Source organism: Halictus rubicundus, chromosome 8, assembly GCF_050948215.1.
Source record: "Halictus rubicundus isolate RS-2024b chromosome 8, iyHalRubi1_principal, whole genome shotgun sequence".
NCBI classification, from domain to species: Eukaryota; Metazoa; Arthropoda; class Insecta; order Hymenoptera; family Halictidae; genus Halictus; species Halictus rubicundus.
In genome coordinates, this window is record NC_135156.1 from 17,003,820 (window position 1) to 17,023,887 (window position 20,068).

The window sequence follows — 20,068 nt, forward strand, 5'->3', positions numbered from 1 at the left end:
AAGGCAACGAATTTCGGCAAGAATCATTTGCTCCGTTCAGGGATCTGTGCAGCGCCACGCAGCGGCAAAACGCTCAAACTTCTAGCCAAACGTTATCGACAGAACTGACAACGTGCAGAGACTCAAGTTACCGACGGAGTCTCGTCGGTAAAGTAGGTCTACTCCTATACCTTGCCTGAGACAGTATCTAGTCGGTGGTTATTGTCTGTATTGTATTGTATTAGGTACAAGACCTATTTGTTTTCAATTGAAATTAGTATTAGTGCATGGCAGCGCCATCTGGGGGATGGTAAGTTTATCGCCTGTCGGTAACATTTGGCTAACAGTTTGAGCGTTTTGCCACTACGTCGATTGGCGCTGTACGGACCCCTCACCTGAGCTTCTCAATTTCGCCACAAGTGGCGCCACTTTCGCCCGCTATATTTAAACAAAGGAAGAAAAGATGCTTTAATCCTATTTAATTTGTCCTTTGAAAACTTCTAATATATTATGATATATTTGAAATAACGGAAGAGACACAAATTTTATAGGCTGCCTGGCTTCAAATTTTGTCGCATCTGTGCCATAGTACTATAATTATTATCCAATAAGTGGATAAATCAAATAAAAAAGGGAACACAACACAGCTTTCTCTATTCTTTCCATCTAGAAGTACCTAAAAATCACATTAAAAAATCTTACAATCCATTCGTTGCTTCTTAATTCGACAGACATCAAATGTTTACAAAACCACTGATATTCCGGACAAAAATGGTTTACCTATATCATTCGCATAAATTCCTATTCACCTCCCGTATGTTGCAAGTAAAATACGAGATGTCTGTTTTGCATAAAAATCCGCAGGCTCCTCATAAATGAATCATCGATCAATCCGCGGTACGTGAACCTCAGTTTCGATCAGCAGCGATCGAACGATCGGGCCATTCACTTTCGGTTCGTCGGGGGTGGTTGCACCCAGGAAGTCGCGTGCTTTCCAGGGGAAGGACAGGGGTCTAAGGGGGTTGAAGGGGGTTGAAGGGGGTTGAAGGGGGTTGGTCGCGCAGCCGCGCTGACCGCTGTCCACCTGGCGGTTTGCGGATTATCCTCCGCCTGCTGGCACCTGCTGTCAGGCAAACATCGAGTAAAACGTGCCAGAGGTTCGAGTCGGTGAACCATAAACGGTGCGGACGCATAAACGCGGGCAAAATAAGGGGAACACGAGTAGCCAACGGGGAGACCAGTGAGTACACAACCCCCCGCCAGGGTGAACGTACTTTATTCGCCGCACGAAAACATAGTCGAATCGTAAAAAACCACGCGAAAATACCCCATGAGTCGCGGAGGCCAGTGTTTTCGCGTCGAGGAGCTTCATTGTGAGTTCTGCTAATTAATTGACCGACCGGTTCGATTTATGGGCCGGCTTCTGGTGGCTGGGATTGCCAATTAATCCTTCGTTGCGTCGGGGAAGCATTGTTTGGAGTATTATTATCCGCAGGCTTTGTTTCAGTTTTTGGTTGCAGGGTGAATAGCAGTTGAATGTTTTTTGAATAAATATTGAGTATAGAAATTGTATCTAGTTTTATTATTTCTTTTCAGTATATACTGTTTGTTCCTTTCCGATGATTTTGTTCTTGTTTTAATGGGAAGTTTTAAGCGAGTCGTTGCAGACGATATTCGTTTCAATTTATACTTCGCTCATGCATTTACTATGGTGTAAGAAAAGAAGAAAAGACAACAATTTTGTTCTTTATATTTATTTATATATTTATTCGCCTGTAATGTCATTTTCCTGGAATAGTAATGAAGATGCAGCAATTAATAGTTCACCCTTCATCGGTGAGATGGTCAGATAGTTAAGAAATTATAAACAAGTTATAATATAATAGTCTAGCATGTACCTTCGTCGAAAGTAAAGTTTCAATGTTGCTTATACACATAGTGATGTTTCTTCGTACTTACTGTCACATTGACGCTAATGTTGTCAGTCATATGTGGGTGACACAATTCATCATACATGTCTAAAAATCGATATTTGCCGTACTTCAGTTCCGCAAATCGAATTTTATTATCATTTGTGGAGCCTTGCGAGAATTGAAGAAGCAATTTATAACTAACTTTAACTTTACAGTTCTGCTTTCGTTAATTAAATTATTAACTAAATTTTCTGGGTGATAATGCGTCAGTTATGTTTGTTATATGAATTTAGACGTTTTATTTTTACGCAAATCTCAAAATGTTTTGCAATCTATGGAAAAAGAGGGTTGACCAAATAAATTAAGGGTTGGTTAAATAAATGAAGGACCGAACAAATAAATTTATCGATGATCAAATAAATTAAGCATTGATCAGATAAGGGTTGGATGAACGGATGAAGGGTTCGTCAAATAAATGAAGAGTTCTGATCGAGCCACATTTTCTGCGTGACACGAATCACTGTTTCTATTTTTGATCATAATTCTGCCACCTGGGTAACAGGTGTTTCGTTCGAGGAAAGCATTAATTTTTCACGCAACCGACTAACCATGTCTCGGAAGTATTGTTATGCTCTTGTATATACTTCCTTGAACTTCGCTTCGCATGAGCTTTACTTTACAACCCTCTTTTTTAAGGGTTTCAACTGTGTTCTTTTGAACGACACAGCTGGTTAAGCCGCAGTCCAATTACGTGCGTAAATTATCAATGAACTTTAGGAACAAGGTAAAACTTTGTGCCTACAATTTACCAGCTGGAATACGGTGCATTTCAGTGTATTGTTAATGGTCCCACAGCGATCTTCGTGACAATCGGGATCGATAATCCCTCGGGATGGCTATTCAAGCTTTCTCGGAAATTGTGTGCTTTCTGTATCCCCGATCAAACATTTTAATCTTCCTCCCCGCAAAGTATTTAGAAAATCTGTAAATCAATCGCAAATCATTCTACCAAAGCTACAGTTCAATTTCGATCAGCAAAAGATTCGCAAATTCCGTCAATAATTGTTAGCGTACAAATCTCAACAGGTCTCTGAAGCAACTACAGTAAATTCTTGATCTAAGTCGCACAGAGCTGTACGATCTTAGTCAGTTCGCCTACCCGCTCCACTAGGGGGCATACTAATCGCCGAATAGTGTAAAATTCACCTTGGGCCACCAAAAAATCCAGGAAATTTCTCGGAAAATCGTTGAGGCAATTAGCAACTGGTCGCCGCAACAAGTATACCAAGCTATAGCAAGCAGCGTAATCGCCTGGACCATCGTGCCCCGCCAATTACCCAGCAAACGCCAACATAATCGATACCGGCGAAATTACGTCGCGATTTTTCCAAGCTTTATTCCCAGAATAAATCCAGTGGTCGTGCAGCCGCGTCGACATTCGCTTCGCCAAAGAAAGCACGAGAAAGAAAGGAAAGTAAATTTCCCCGTTCTTCGAGGTCGAATCCGTTCCCAAGACATTGGCACCGTTCAGCGGTAGAGTCTCGTTAATTATTGACGAACCGGCGTGTGTGATCGATGAACCAACGGCTATGGATCCCCGGCCAGGGTTAGAGCTAGGCAGGTCGATCGTTTCCGCGATCGCGAAACGATGGGATTCTTAGTTCGCGACTCGGTCTCGCTCTTCGAGGGAGGATGCTCGCGCGCGTCCGAAACGCGTTCAGCTTCAACCTGCCGAAATGCGGGAATTTCAAATTTCCAGGGATGGAGAAGCCCGGGTCCTCCAACGGGGACGAGAGCAACGCCGAGCTCGAGGACAGGGACCCCAACAGCCTGAATCAGCATCTTCAGGTACGCTTCTCCGCGCCTGACAACTCCTCGTCAACTCTGCACCTTCACATTATTTCACTCTTTAATATACGACTTTTCGGCGATTTTTACTTCCTATTCTTTTTAACTCGGTGCTCTTCAGGGTGCTTCTTCAAGTTTCATTGTCAATTTGGCACTGTGGCTTTCTTCATGTACTATATAACTGAATTTCTTTATTCCCTATTATTCGATTTTTGGGATTTTTATTTGAAATTCTATTTCGACTGTACGTTCATATCTCTTCAGGATCGTTATTAATTCTAATCTGTTTTGCACTGTGGCTTTCTTCATGTACTATATAACTGAATTTCTTTATTCTTTGTTACACGATTTTAGGGATTTTTATTTGAAATTCCATTTCGTCTGTATGTTCATATCTCTTCAGGATTATTATTAATTCTAATCTGTCTTGCACTGTGTTTTTCTTCATGTACTATATAACTGAGTTTCTTTAATCTGTGTTACACGATTTTAGGTATTTTTCTTTGAAATTCTATTTCGACTGTATGTTCATATCTCTTCAGGATCGTTATTAATTCTAGTCTGTCTTGCACTGTGTTTTTCTTCATGTACTATATAACTGAATTTCTTTATTCCCTGTTATTCGATTTTTGAGATTTTTATTTGAAATTCCATTTCGACTGTATGTTCATATCTCTTCAGGATTATTATTTATTCTAATCTGTTTTGCACTGTGTTTTTCTTCATGTACTATATAACTGAATTTCTTTATTCTTCGTTACACGATTTTAGGGATTTTTCTTTGAAATTCTATTTCGTCTGTATGTTCATATCTCTTCAAGATTATTATTAATTTTAATCTGCCCTGCACTGTGATTTTCTTCGTGTACAATATCATTGCATTTGTCCATTCGTTGTTATTAAATTATTGGGGATTTTTATTTGCTACTCTCTTTGACTTTGTGCTCACACCTATGCAGGTAAATAAATAAGTAAAAACGATTGGCACCATTGTCTGAAGCTCTACAATTTGTTCTTCGCGTGTAGAAAACGATGGAATGAATTTTTTAATGACTACGAACGGATGACAGGTGATGTGGGATGACGTGATCGGAGAACCGGAAGGCATCCGCAGCCCAGAGTGCGCGTGGCGTCTGAGCGGCCATTGTTTCCGGTTGTCCAGAGGATGCTGCTACGTTCTGCTCTCTGTCATCATAGCGCCATTGTTGGCGCTCTGTTTCGGCTTCACCTTCGCCTGCCTCGCGTTTCAGGTAACCCCTCCATCTTTTTCACTCTCCTTTCCTCATTCTAGCATAACCGGATCGATGTTGTCCAGGTGCGTTTGTTTTCGTTTTATGCTGGCTCTCGATTCGCCGAGCGGACTCTACATGCGACGTGCTTGACCTCGTTACTTTCTTTTAATATATTTCCGTAATTGTACCTTTCAGGATCATTACGCGGATCGCTCAATTTTTCAATTGTTCCACTGTCCTCTCGGCGAGCGACTGTCTTTTACAAACATAATTGGCAGTGTTTCTATCAGAAACTCGTTCGCGAAAATTGTTAAAAAGTACATTTGGAGGTTGAATACTACCTGGAATTTCAAAAAATTGTGTAACTTTGGGGATGTACAATGGTCACTTTAAGGGAGTGAAATGGCCCCTGAAAATTCGGCTATTTTTCGATTTTCTGTTTTAACTCTGGGGGATAGAAAAGCAGTTTTCAGACAAAAGTTGTTCCTTTTCGAGGAATTGTTCGTACAATTAGAAAAAGAAATCGAAAAATAGCCGAATTTCCCATGATCGATTTCACCCACTTAAGATGAATTTTAAAAACAATATTCCGAAAGTTTCATAATTTTTTGAATTTCTGGGTTGGGTATCGTTCCTTGCGAGTACGAGTCGGTTCTCTTGGAGGTAGCTTTCAGTTTTGAGTAAAGCGGAAAATTGATCGATAAAGCTTGTAGGACTTGATAATGCAGTGAGAATGATCGATCTTTGCAGCACATATGGTGTGTAGCCCCGTGCCTCCGCGTCTGGAAAATCACCTGCGCAGCCACAAGAAATTTTCTCGCTGCGTTTACGCATGCCATCGTGCGACCTGTGATGGACTCCCTCGGCTACCTGTTCCACAATATTCGTGTCTTCAATCAGAAGCTACCGGACGGTCCACACGTCAAGGACGATCTTCTGATCGTGTGAACGCGTCCACTTTCCGGGGGCCTCGATTTATCGTCGAGTGCCTTCGTCGATTCATCGTCGAGTGCCTTTTCAGTCTCCGAATAATCGTTTTTGGCTGATGATGTTGTACATAATCGAAAAACTGCAGTATTTTAAATCGGGAACACTGTCCAATTTGTTCGAGAATTATTTTTATCCGTATTGCATTAATTTATTTAGTTTGATCATCTTTATTTCATGTCACAGGCCCTTATCAGTGTTATAAGAAAAAAAAAAATTAAGGGAACATTATATTGGGAGCTGTCTAATTTGTTTAAAAATTATTTTTATCTGTTTATTAAATTTTGGATTTATTTGTGACCTCGTCCCCCATTGTCGGTGACCATAAAAAATTATTGCGATTACAAATCTCATTAAAACGACAGAAAAGTACAATTAAACGTTTAAAACAATTCCATTTCCATTTTGTACGTGTTCCAATGTTTATAAATTGATCCACGAATCCCTCTAACACGCTCGCATAATGGTAAATTTGTACGATTTAACAATTGAGATCACGATTTTGTTGCTGGTTCTGTGAGAGAGTGCGAAGTAAAGAAAGTATGCGCAAGGTAACAGCGAAAAGGGTAAAGTTCATCGTCGATTACGTGCTACCGTAGCACCTGAGCCTAATAATTGAGTAGTATGAAACTTAGAACGATCTTGATTTGATATACTATAATAACGTTTGCTTCGTCGCACGAAGGCCATTTCTCCTCTCTCATTGCTCGCTGCGGAATTCCATTCTTAATTACTGTAGAATTAGTTTAGAACTACTTCGTGTCTGTTATCAGTGGAGGGATGTCTGAATGTTTATCGTTATGGTGTTTTGTAAATAAAGTGTGTGCGTTGTGAACATTCAGTTTTCTTAACCCTTCCACCATTTTCCTTATCGATTCAGTCAAAGAAATGATGTAATTAAATTTAAATAATAAAATTCACAGCAACATCCAAATTTAATAATAAATAATATACGTTCGATCACAGACGTTTTAGGATTGCTTCCGAAGTTGTTCAATATCGTAGATCGAATTCCCGCGATTCAAATTTCGCGCCGCTTCTTGGGCGTCCGCTCCGGATGATTTATAGATCTCAATCGCGAGGAAGCTTTCCACAAAATGCAAACAAGTAAACAACAGAACCAACAGCGATGCTATCATAATATTCGAGTGGGGCGAAGGTGATTCGCGATAAGCCCTCCGTACTGTGATCAACAAGTCAGTTCTCAGCTGGCTCTGGATCAAAATGGCTGCTCTCACGCACAAGATCATATCACGATGCGCTCGATTCCATCAAGGAATCCCATCAAGACGTATCCTTTGCTTATTCTCATCGAAACTGGACTGAATATATCGTCTAACAAAATATTCGCTCATGTAATTTTCATTTGACATAAATATTCATTTCTTTACGTTCGTACAAATTCTCTCCATTTTGTTAATCGGTATTGTTCTTAATCGATCATATTGAATACTAGAGATTTCCATTTCGTCCACTCTCGCCGGAAAAAGTAAGTACACTTTTCTTTTTGCAATTGATCCGCTTTCCTTTCGATAAACATGACCGACATGACCATGATGACCGGCCCTGTTGGCTAGCAGCTTCGCCATTTCGTTGGCAGATGACAGCACTTGCTGCCTTTCGAATCGACCCGCTAAAATTATCCGCTGTATTTCGAATTTACCGAATTATTTACTTATTTATCAAATTCTGTTCACCAGAAATGAAATACTCAGAAATTTGATTTTCAGTGATAGGATAGATCAGAGGAAAAGTCGATTTTAAAATTTTTAAGCGAGCAATCCCACCGCAAAGTGTTACAGGCTTTTCAACGTATAATAAAAACACTAACAATTCCAATAATTAGCTGTCTTTAATTGGGAGGATCCCTTCAACCTCGAGTCCCAGCTGACCCAAGACGAGATCCTGATCAGAGATCAATTTCGCACGTACTGTCAGGAGAGGCTGCTGCCGCGAGTGATCGAGGCGAATCGCAAAGAGATCTTCGACAAAGAGATCATGAAGGAATTAGGCGAAATGGGGGTACTGGGCTGCTCCATAAAGGGATATGGCGGCTCAGACGTGTCCTCCGTGGCTTATGGTCTTCTGGCAAAGGAGATAGAGTCTGTGGACAGTGGCTATAGGTCTACCATGTCGGTGCAATCTAGTCTGGTGATTGGCTCGATTTATTCTCATGGGGACGAGGCGCAGAAGGAACGGTATTTACCGAAACTAGGTATGTCGACCATTTTGCGTTGCTCCATTTTGGCCCCATTTTGTTGTGCAACAGTCAGACACATTTCTGGTAGCACTTCATCAAAGGACTGAAGCCATTAAAATCGAAACGACAAGAGTGCAAACCGCAATTTAGTTACTATTTTCACGAACGAAAACCGGAAACCGTGACTACTTACAGTTTCCGGCGAGATGATCGGCTGCTTCGGCCTCACCGAGCCTAATCACGGCAGCGACGCGGGATCTATGGAAACCAGAGCCACCTACGACCAGGAGAAGAAGGTTTACAGGCTGAGTGGAAGCAAAACCTGGTCAGTTCTCAAAGGAGGTCAAAGTTGAACTCTCTCTCTCTCTCACCCTCTTCGAGAAATTATTTCGTAGGAATTTTGCGAATTAATAATTAAGTTCTCATCTTACACTAAAATCTAGTTACAGCGAATTCTCTATATATGTCAACAACACAGGTCTTGCCAGTATACCCCGCGGTAGTGGGGATAATCCCGCGACGTCTATCATACAGGCCTTGGCGACATATATAGAGAAATCACTGTATTTAATAAACAGACTGCGGACCTTTATGCAAAATAGAAATTGACACATCAATTGCAAGCAGTTGGAACCATTAAACTCTTTGTGTACCTTGTACCTATCCATTTTTGCCATAATTGCATAAAGTCCGCAGTCTGTTAATGAATAATACAACTATTATTAACGTGTCAAATAGAGTAGAACAATTCATGAAACCCACTTTTGATGCTAAAAAATCCGTTTCTCTTCAGGATCACCAACTCGCCCATCGCGGACATACTGATCGTCTGGGCAAAATGTCCGGACGAAACGATCCGTGGGTTCATAGTCGAGAGGAAGGGCAACGAGGGTCGTCTGTCGACGCCGAAGATCGAGGGCAAATTCTCTTTGAGAGCTTCGGTAACGGGGATGATCCTGATGGACGACGTCGAAGTTCCATCTACGAACGTGCTGCCAAAAGTACAGGGCTTGAGGGTGAGCGCGAAGGGTTTCCAAGCGTTCGACAAATAGATTGCGGATTTTTTTGCGACACAAAAATCGTTTTCGCAAGCGGGAACTATCGCGTCGAAGCACTCATGTTTACCATAAACGCGGGAAATCCGCTGTCTACGTATTGGCAAGACAGAGACTGCGTTTACAAAAGTGAAATTGAATGAATTGTCACAGGGGCCGTTCAGTGCTTTGAACAATGCTCGGTACGGGATCGCGTGGGGAGCTTTGGGAGCTGCGGAAACCTGCTTCAAGGCTGCCAGGAAGTATTGTCTTGAGAGGCAGCAATTTAGGAGACCTCTGGCGGCGAACCAATTAGTGCAGGCCAAGCTGGCGGACATGATGTGCGACATCGCCTTTGGTCTTCAGGCTTGCTTGAGGGTGGGACGGCTGAAGGACGAGGGCAAGTAAGGATTAGTCGTTTCTACCCCTAAATGCGCTGACAATTTTTCGCCACCCTTTAAACACTTCGAGTCCCATTAGTAGGCTATAGATCCTTACGCAAAAGGAAAGTCGTCTCGAAAATGCGACTTCAGACGTCTATGGAATCTTTGAAAAATTTTCTTCGTGACTGTATCCACCACGGATTTAAAGATTGAAGTCTCCCCTTTACAACGAGCCCTTAAAATTTGAGCTACGATTTTTTTTACCCGTTTTAACGAACTTCCAATGGAAAGTGTACCGCTTGTCTGATGATTTTGAGCTACCTATTTTTGCTACATAAAACAGTTAAAAAAATAATTGTAGATCAAGTTTCAGAGTCTCGTTGTAAAGGGGAAGCTCCGATCTTCAAATTCGTGGCAGGAACACCGGTAGAAAACATTTTCGAAAGTTTTTACAGTTTTATTTGAGTGTTCTCTTGTTCTCCAGGGCCACACCGGAAATGATCTCGATGATCAAGAAGAACTCAGCCGCGAAGGCTATACAGATCGCGAGAGCCGCTAGAGACATGCTCGGCGGCAACGGAATATCCGACGAGTACCACATCATTCGTCATGTAATGAATTTAGAGAGCGTCATTACGTACGAGGGTGAGTGCCAGGAACAGAATTTTCAAGTTTCCCTCTCGCGGATATTTGTTGAACGTCCCAAGTATAATTAATTAACGTATAAGACGATTAAGAAAATTGATTTCCAACGACCGTTTCCGCAGGTACGAACGATATCCACGCTTTGATACTCGGCAGAGCCATAACAGGCATACAGGCCTTCAGTTAAGGGTCACCTGCGACGTAATCTACCATTTGGGAAACATCGATTTATTTTATTTACATTTGTACATGCCTTTGATACGTCTCAATAAAGCCTGGAGCGTTTTCTAGGAGTTCGGTGAATTGTTTCCTGAAGGAAGCGAAAGCTTTTCTCACCGGTTTAGCCTTAAAAATCATCGAGTATTCCTACCAGACTGGAAAAAAAAAGATCGTCGAACCGAAAAAGACGAACGAAATTTGTCAAGTCTCCTACAATTCGCTAATCGCATATTTCTATTTACTGCTACTCACTATTCAACTCAGAGGATTAATAAACGCTCGTCGAACGAAACAAAACGCACAAAAATAAAGGAAACCATATCCACGATTCGTCAATTAACGCGTTCACTGCCATAATCGCGATCGGACTGCAGATCTTTATGCAAAATAAAAATTCTTTTTATTTTAATACTTTTAACTTACATTAAGTGAAAGGTAATGTCGAATCATTTTTAAAGAAATCCTTCACAGTGTTGTATTTCAGCTTCTAATGTTTGTCACAAATGCATAAAAGTCTGACAGCCCCTTCAAAATCTGATTTACGAATTAAATAAATTATATGCGAAATTTTCAGGACGATTAGACAGTGAACGTATTAAGGAGGTAACTTATAAAAATAAATATCGTTAAACAAAAATGATTAAAGAAAGAAAATAATGTTCAACTCTGATAATATTAGCAACAACTACTGGGTAGTAGATAAATAGACGCAAACAACGAAAAAAAAAGTGTTGTGACAGAAGAGTGAAAGAACAAAGCAGATGCCTCGAAAACGATGTAATCTCTCTCTCTCTCTCTCTCTCTCGCTCTCTCTCTCTTTCTCTCTTTCGGTACTAATTAAATCGACGCGAGCTCGCCGAGAAAATAAAGGGGAAACACACGAGAGCCTGGTCCGTTTCGGTTGGCTTATTATTTATCAACAAGGGCGTGTCACAACACAAGCGTGAAACTCCGAGGTTATGTTATGTTTGTTTTTTTTTCTTTTTTAATCATAAATAAATTAAGTTTAATTGCTAAGTAATAAAACGTTAATTACATATGTCAATTGATAATTAATTTAAGTACAACACACGTCTCGTGCAAAAGTGTAAAGAAGTTTCTTTTTTCGTGCTACACTCAATTACCATTGGTTTTTTTTCTTATTACTTGTTTTGTTAGTTTGTTATGTTCTTATGCCTCTCAATCTCTCTCTCTCTCTCTCTCTCTCTCTCTCTCTCTCTCTCTCTCTCTCTCACACACACACACACACTCTTTCTCTCTCTCTCTTTCTCTCCATTTATTTCCAGTTACGACATGAAGTTCTGTTTACGCTCTTTTCCCGTCTGTCGGAGTCGTTCTTCTGGTTTCCCTGTGTGTGTCTGTGTGTCAACTCTCTCTCTCTCTCTCTTTCTCTCTCTCCCTCTCGCACTGTTGTCTCGGTTGTTGCTGGTAGAGATTTGTCATCTTTAAATGGTACTCGACTACAATAAGCTCTTGGTAAAACGTAGTAACATCGTTAGTTTACAGTAGTTTACAGCCGCCCCACATCGCCGGGACATCGTGTGTCCTTCGCACGCCGCCATGTTGGCCTCGAAATTTCCGTATGGACCACCCTCCATTTCTCCCAGTCTCCAAAAAATTTCCACAAATCCTATTCTCAAAAACACACCGTCGAAAACCAATCCTCGAGCTGGACGAGCGCGCGCTACCAAAATGGCCGCTCGCAGGAAAAAAGGTTCGCGCTCATCGAGCTCGGCCGCCATCTTGTCCACCGTCGAGAAAACTTCGAGGCCACCATTCACAATAATTAAACTCCATTCGAATCGTCTAATCTCGCTCGCAAAAATCAACACGCCGCTCCAATCGACTAAGCTTCGCGAACCATTTGTCATTCTTCGTCCACATTCTTCGTATACGTGTCTCTCTGTATGCATGTGTGTGAGTGTCCCTTATGTGTCGTGTACAAATGTGTTCGTGTGTGTGTGTGTGTGTGTGAGTGTCATTCACTAATGAATACGCAAGTGTAAACAATAAATAATGCTTTCTCCGTATTTTTTTTTTCTTGTTACTCGCGGTTAATCTACGGTCCTTTGGTATGTGTCCCGCGGACGATCCATCGATCCGCGCGGCCGTCCCCTCCGATCGAGAAACTAAAAGGCAACGACGCCGCTGAAGCGAGAGATCGATCCTCCCGAGAATTCTGTCTCGCTCTCTAGATCGTGCATTCTCTCGTTGGCTCGTCTGTTTTCCAGCTCGAATATTTCCGAAATATTCCCGCGCGCAACAACCATGCTTCGATCTCCGCGGCGCAGCGCGTTTCGCGTTCAAAACACTATAAACGGAGCTTCCTAGAAATCCCACCCCCGCAACCCTACGGACTTCCACGTTACGTTCACGTTCGTATCCCCTTCATCCCCCTCGCCCTTTGCCATCCGTGTTCGAGAGTGTTTTTTTCGTTGACGCTCGTCGAAGATCTCGTCCATTTTCTTTTTATTTTTCTCTCCGTTCCCCCGCCCCCAACCCCTGTTCACTGGATGTCGACACGATGAACCCTCGTATTATAGTAAATATAATAATGTATACTTGTTTTTGCACTTGTATTTTACATTATTTCATCTCTGATTAACTAATCGATACCTTATTGTCGTACGAACCGTTCACCTGTTCTCGCACCTGTTTCCCCGTCGTCCACCCCCGACTATCGTTTTTCTCTCCTGTCGCGCGTTCCGTTTTTCTTCTTTCTTTTTCTTTTTTCACTACCGTTCTATCCGTGCCGTCACGTCGACCCCCAACCGATCCAATTAACAGATAATTAGTTGATGAGTTACAGGTCCTCAGACTTCCTCGCGATCGCTCGAGAACCCTTTCGCCTCCCGACGCCTTTGTCCCGCGCTACTCGATCGTGAACGATCGAAACCAGGCCTAGCGATCCGTGATCCATGCGCGACGCTTTCCGTTTAGCGTGTTCCGTGGATTTTCGTCGAGGCTCTTTCATCTCAAGGTCGCGGCGTTTGAAGACGTTTGAACGTCACTCTTCTCGATTACGCGAATAGCGATTAACTAAAGATTGTTGTACGAGCGCGAGGTTGTAGTTTGACACACTGTTTCGTATATACATTCAGTATTTTTCAAATGTTTGAACGATTCTAATCGCGACAGGACACTGAATAGCGTCGTAAAACCTTTTTTCCATTTTTGTAAGCTTCGAACACACAAACAAAATTTGCCGATTAATGAGGTATTAACAGAGAGGAAATGAGAGTGCACACGCTCGGGGTTTTAGTGTCCCCACTTTTCTGCATCATCTTTTTAGCCTAGAACAGAACCTGCATCAACTTTTTAGCCTGGAACAGAACCTGCATCAACTTTTTAGCCTGGACCAGAACCTGCATCATCTTGTAGACTGGATCAGAGCCTACATAGAAGAGCCTCTTTTAACATAGAAGTAGCATCCACTCTGGCATTATTACGAATTCCGCTGCTAATGATGCAGGTTCTGGTCCAGGCTAAAAAGATGATGCAGGTTCTGGTCCAGGCTAAAAATTAGACTAGACACTAAAATCCCGGGCGTGAGCAGTCTCATTTCCTCTCTGGTATTATTATAAAGTTTCTCGTGAGATGATTTCTAAGAATTATACAAACATAAAAAGGAAAATCGACGTCCATAGGATTTGTCGATTAAAGAATACAGTACGATCTCGCGTGAGATTGTTTTTGAAGATTGTACAAATTATAAAGTACAACAAAAATCGACGTGAAACGCCTCCAAACGCAAAACCGCCTCGCCCTGTAGGCAAGCCGCCAACAATCAAACATCGACGAGTATTAATCAAACTGTACTTGAAACATCAAGTTGGACCCTGCAGATCAGCATGATCTCACAAGATCGCGCCTCGGCCGAGCGAAATCAGACGACTCTACTCTAGAACGATTACATTTAATAGCTAGAAACTCTCGAAACAATGAACAACATCGAACACTAAAAAATCTATCGGGTGCGTTTAAATAATATTATTACAAAGCAATGATTAGAATACTGAGAGTGATGTGCTTGAATCATCGGGACCGTTAACGAAAAGCATGTAAGATCCACGGACCGAGTAGCGGAAGACCAGGCTGGAGAGATCAAGGGGCCGATCGATCGGCGATCTGTTACGCGTGCTATACAATAATATAATATATTCATATATTACTCAACATTCGTCCAACGTCCGAACCCTTTGACCAACGACCTCAACGACCTCGTTTACAATTGCTACATTCTACCCGCCGCACAAACTACCCCCATCCCCCCGTCCACCCGCCCCCCAGCGAACCATCAACCACGTGTTCAAACCTTCGTTTTTTTTTTCGCTATCGATTTAAAACTCGCGCGCGCGACTTGCAATCGTTGCAATATAAAAAAACGCGTATACACACACGGACCCGAAATAGATTCTCTTAGTCTCTACGGTTTTTTTTTCTCCCTCTTTTACTCCGATCCCCTCGTGTTTTATCGTTATTATTATTATTTCTGCCTTTTAATATTAATTATTTATATGCTCGCATTTATATATGTTCACGCGCCTTCGTCTCGAGCCCCTGATTCCCGCTCGCCATTTTGCATAATGGCTTTGTTGGTGGGTGTTTTATTTTCGAAATTTTCAACCCCTCCTCCCGAGCCCGCTGAACTTATGGTTCCTCGTTTCGACTCACGTTTTACGTTCGAGACTCGCCTTACGGTTTCGAGACCAGGCAGAATATATATAAATCGATATATCGTCGAAATATTCTTTCTCTTCTGTTCTCCCTTGCCCGCGGCAACCCCTAATTAAATAATCCCGCGGATGGTCGATCGATCGATCAACACCAGCGTGATCGGTCGACGATCGCGTATCTCCCCCCCCCCCCAGTCGATCGCTAAGGGCCCTCGATTCACTATACTAAACAATATACCCCCTACCCGCCCCCGTGTCAACCCACCCCCTAACTATCCCTGCCCCATGCCGTGAAAATGGCAATTATATTTATATATTTATATATATAATATATCATTCATTTATATTTATATTTATATTCATATTTATATATTTATATTTATATATATATATAGTATATATAGAATTATATACTATGTCCTTGCTTTTACGTTTAGCGGGTTCTGTTTCGCGAGTACCTAGCTTGTGTGTGTCCACTCCCATCCCCACCCACCTGTAATATTTTTAAACAATTTGCTAACTCGAACGCGACGTTTGTCCTCCCCCCTCTTCTTTTCTGTCGCTTTTTCATCCCCACTCTTGATCTCTCGGTTCAACCCCCGCTCCCCCACTCGTACAACAAACGAACGCGTGTATCGATAATTAATAATTAATGGTCAACCGTCATGGAACGACAATGAAAACCGCAATAATGTCGAACGGGAATGGCGATCGAAATAATCGTAATAACGAACAGTGACAAAGAGGTGACGATGCCGATGATAAACGTCGATCGATCTCAAGAATCGTCCGCGATCGCGAGCGCAATTAATCATGTATTTACAGGTTCTATCGTACAGATTTCAGTCCTCCCGCAGAATCACCTGATCCAACTTCGTCGAGTTCGTATCTTCGTTCTTTGCTTACTTCCGGTTTCGCGACCACTTCCGGGTCTCTCGAACGTGTCAAAAAACGAGTCTGTTTCACTTTTGGATACATTGATAAATAACAATTGATCTTTCCTGATCTTTACGATGTTCAAAGGCCTTTTCTGAAATTTTTCACCTGTTTTTTTTTTAAAGTTTCATTCAATTCCTAACTTTTAAAGACTTACACATACAACTGTCTATAATTAAAAAGTCATAATACAGATAGGACGACTAGAATTATCGTAGAATCGTCCCTGAACATACTCTAAAGGTTCCCAGCACAAAGGAACATTTTGACGAGCTAGTATTCACGGACAATCTAATCTCCCATTAGCAGTTTCGGGATCTGCTTCCAATTTTAAAAAATGTTTATCGGTGAATTACTTGTGCCAATTCAAAAACGCGAATCGACGCATCGTCGGCGCAGCCACCGGCCATCTTGTAGCAAGATGGCGGCCGCGCAGAGGCCACGTGACCGGGAGTAAGCAAGCCGAATACGATCTCGAGACTCGAAGCCGTTCGAATTTCAGCTGTTTTACTGAAAATCGTGTCTCGCAGCCGCCCCAAGGAAAAAGAACTCGACCCGAACAATTCGGAACCTACCACCCCCACCTCTCGCATCCCGTTGAAACAGCGACGCTCCTCTTATAGTTAGATTTAAACCGTTATTACAATAATATATGTTTACTTTGTACTATATATGATCTTATAATCGACGGCCGAGCCGACACGGCCGCGTTTTTTCCGGTTTGCCCTCCGCTGCTTGGTGATCCAGTTTTTTCCCTCTTACATTTCCTATCATTGTTTCCATTACTTTATTTTATTTATTTATTTATTTTTTTTTTGGTACGATGAGCCAGCCAGTTCTATTCCCCCACTCCGATTCCCGGCGAAACAGCGCGCGCGATTCAAATTCCCGTGTTCACGTCGCGCACCGAATTGTCACGGAAATGGTTAAAAACAAAGGGACAACGAAATACGTGAACTGTGATCGCGAGACTTCGAACGAACGCAAGGATCCACTCGAAAAGCACGGAAAAGCGGTTTCTGTTCGAGCATTCGCGATTTTCTGCTCGCTGAACGCTTCAACGCAGGAACGTATGTACGTAATGACGACTAGTACTGATGATTCTTTGAATTGGTGCCTTCAAACCCCCGAGTGATCTGACGATTCTTTGCCGATTCTGTGATCCGGTTTAACGATCCATTTACGTTCAATTAGACGGCGAACTGAGGACAATTATTTAGGGGTGGCTTGTGCTGGTCGTATTTACTGTTGGCGGGGGTTTCTTGGGTTTAATATGATCCTATTCTTTTTGACGCTATTCTTAGGGGGTTGTTGCCCTTAACACATTGACTGCCATGTATATATTTATACACGAATTTGGAAATATCAGGAATATCTTGAAAAAGCGAGAAAGTTCAAGAATACATTTCAGCTTTTTAACCCTTTGCACTCGAAGCTATTTTAACTCCAAAACGAAACATTTCTTCCGGCCTAGAGTATTTCCCTTGTATATATATATATTTTTTTATGTTATGCGTATGAAAACGTTGCAATTCAACAATGTAAACAGATTTAATAATGTAAAAAATATTTTGAATACAGTCGCCATTCGGAGTGCTGAGGGTTAATACTTATTTCACTAAAAAAATTACTTTGATTTCATGGAATATTAGAGGTGTTCGACCGTTCAAGATCACTGCAAAAATGCCGCACAATTTTCTACGCGTCGCAAACAGTTTAAACAAAATCCTCCGGTAGGATCACCCCCGAAGAACGGTTTGAAACCTTCTCCAAACCAACCCCTCGTGATTTCCCCACTTCCTCACCGCTTCTCTCGATTAAAAAAATGCGAAAAAAAATCTGCAGATCACTCTGGAGCGTTCAAAAGATCCCACAGGTCCTCTAAAACGACCGGTAAACCTATTTTCGACCTTAAACGACCTTTAAAACGAGCGTTTCCGCGCGATATAGGACCGGTGCGCGCGTGAAACGCGGGAAGAAGACTCGTTCTTCCCTTCGGTGGTCTGCTTCGACCACTCGCGCGATCGAAAGTCTCTCACTCTCTCTCTTCTCTCTCTCTCTCTCTCACTCTCTCTCAGAGCTGTCTCTCTTCCCCCCTCCCCTGTCTCTTTTAATATGTACAATAGCACAGCACAATTGCGGCACGGTATCGAGTGCGGTTCGCTTAAGTTTCGCCTCTCTGTCTCTCGCACGCGTTCTCTCTCTCTCTCTCTCTCTTTCATATTTCGCTGGCTCACACACACGGACGCACACGCACACAACAACACGCATTCGATCCCGCTCGCTGTTCGCGTGTCGGTGAACACTGAAAACCACTAATTCCCGCGAACGATCATCCTCGGCACGTCCCGTGTCCCGTGTTCTATAACTCCTCTCTTCTCTCGTTTCTCGTCTCTCCGTCGTCGATTTGCTCGCGCGAAAACAGCGTCCACTCTGATATACAATGTTCATTACATACATAGAATATATATTATCACTTGGCACGTGCACCCTCGACACGATGCCACTCTTTTCATCATTTATTTTATCTGAATTTTATTTACTTTTTCTCCCGCTCTCTATCTCCCGATTTTCTCTAGCCGTTCTGTTTTATTCTTCGTGTTCTCTCTCTCTTTCGTTTCAACCGTACTCTCTCTCTCTCTACTTCATCCTCTCCTCTTGTTCGATCTATCTGTTCGCCTTGTTTCCTCTTCTCTCTGTGTACAGTGTGGTCTGTGCCTCGAGGAACGTCGACACGTTCCCCTCCGCATCCCTGTTTAATTTGTTTTTTCACGGGTCTCCCGGTGGTTGTTCCTTTTTAGCGACCAACGAGGACACGACGAGTCCAATTTTCACCCCTAAATTCAACCCCCAACCTCCCCGTCGAGGCTCTCTCTCTCTCTCTCTCTCTTTCTTTATCCATCCCCTTCTCACCCCCACCGATCGGTTTATACATTTTTTTTCCCCGATCGACTCTGCTGCTTCTTTTGCAAGTAAATCGCTAAGGGGTGGGATTCGGGGGATGAAGGAGTCTTTGGTAATCTTTGATAGTTTATTTACTATGTTTAAAGGATTTCGATCGGGTCTAGAGCCAGAAGCAGCAGACGTCCATCTCCGAACACCCCCTCGTCGCAACCCCTTGCCACCCTCTGCGATCGCGAACTACCCTAATGAGTTGTTAGTTTAAATCAAGGGAAACATGGCACGGAAAATTCTCCTGGCACAGAAGCGATAGTAATCGTATAATACTCCGGTGGAAATGGTTATTTGAACCGCCCTAGTATTATCGGGAAATGTCTTCGACACTTATCCGTACCTCGGGCTTTCACTTTTAATTTTTTTTGTTACTGGACCGTTGCTAATGGAATTATTTTTATTTGGTGATAATTTGTGCTAGTGTTACAAGTTGTTAGGATTCTCACTTAATTTGTTAAGAGAATTGCTAAATAGAAAATAATATTAAACCAGTAATTTAACCAAGGTTAAGCAGTGGTAGTTTCACTATTAAAAACCAAGCTTTATAATTTTCTATAAACTTTCAAATTAGCCTCTACATAAAACGATCATTTTCACCATGTAACACCGATAAAAGAACAATGAAGTTACAATAATTTCTCAAAATTGGCATAAAAATGTCTGAAATTGAGAAACGGATAAGTGTCCCTTTCCACCCGTCCTTCTGAAAACAATCATAATCGCAGAGGGCAGGCGCGTTCAACCCCCGGACCGAACAACAACGTATTCTCCCTCGACCTTTAAACGTCCAACAGATTGTTAAACAATGTTTATAAATACGCCGAGGGTTGAACGGTGACCGAAGTACGCAAGGGGTTGCGTACCCGAGGAGGCGCATGGTCTAAATCAGAAAATAAAAAAAAAAAAGGAAAAAGGGAAACGATCCCGAGGCGCGCGCGTTCTCCTCGATCTAATTTTGACTAGATAAAATATGGCGGTCCTCGGCGACCTTGACACGCGTCGACTAGAAAATGGCGCGAAACGAGAGGGGTGAGCGGCTTAACGTTAATATGGCAAATTAT

The 20,068-nt window shown here is 42.3% G+C and overlaps 2 protein-coding genes across 4 annotated transcripts; both read left to right on the forward strand.

The window, feature by feature from the left end:
• Positions 1-1,065: 1,065 nt before the first annotated feature.
• Positions 1,066-6,361, forward strand: LOC143356666 (caveolin-3). Of its 2 annotated transcripts, XM_076792549.1 has the most exons (4): positions 1,066-1,219; positions 3,652-3,740; positions 4,811-4,990; positions 5,723-6,361. In XM_076792549.1, the coding sequence occupies exons 2-4, from the start codon at positions 3,654-3,656 to the stop codon at positions 5,918-5,920; spliced, it is 465 nt and encodes a 154-aa protein (XP_076648664.1). In that variant the 5' UTR covers positions 1,066-1,219; positions 3,652-3,653; the 3' UTR covers positions 5,921-6,361. The 2 variants fall into 2 exon arrangements, with proteins under 2 accessions (XP_076648664.1, XP_076648663.1); XM_076792548.1 differs by lacking the exon at positions 1,066-1,219 and having other exon boundaries at positions 3,407-3,740.
• Positions 6,362-7,078: 717 nt separating this feature from the next.
• Positions 7,079-10,514, forward strand: LOC143356665 (glutaryl-CoA dehydrogenase, mitochondrial). 2 transcript variants are annotated; one of them, XM_076792545.1, is made up of 8 exons: positions 7,079-7,250; positions 7,416-7,448; positions 7,806-8,174; positions 8,355-8,484; positions 8,953-9,175; positions 9,368-9,597; positions 10,061-10,221; positions 10,344-10,514. In XM_076792545.1, exons 1-8 carry the CDS (start codon positions 7,184-7,186, stop codon positions 10,406-10,408), a joined length of 1,278 nt encoding a protein of 425 aa, XP_076648660.1. In that variant the 5' UTR covers positions 7,079-7,183; the 3' UTR covers positions 10,409-10,514. The 2 variants fall into 2 exon arrangements, with proteins under 2 accessions (XP_076648660.1, XP_076648662.1); XM_076792547.1 differs by having other exon boundaries at positions 7,218-7,314.
• The last annotated feature ends 9,554 nt before the right edge of the window (positions 10,515-20,068 follow it).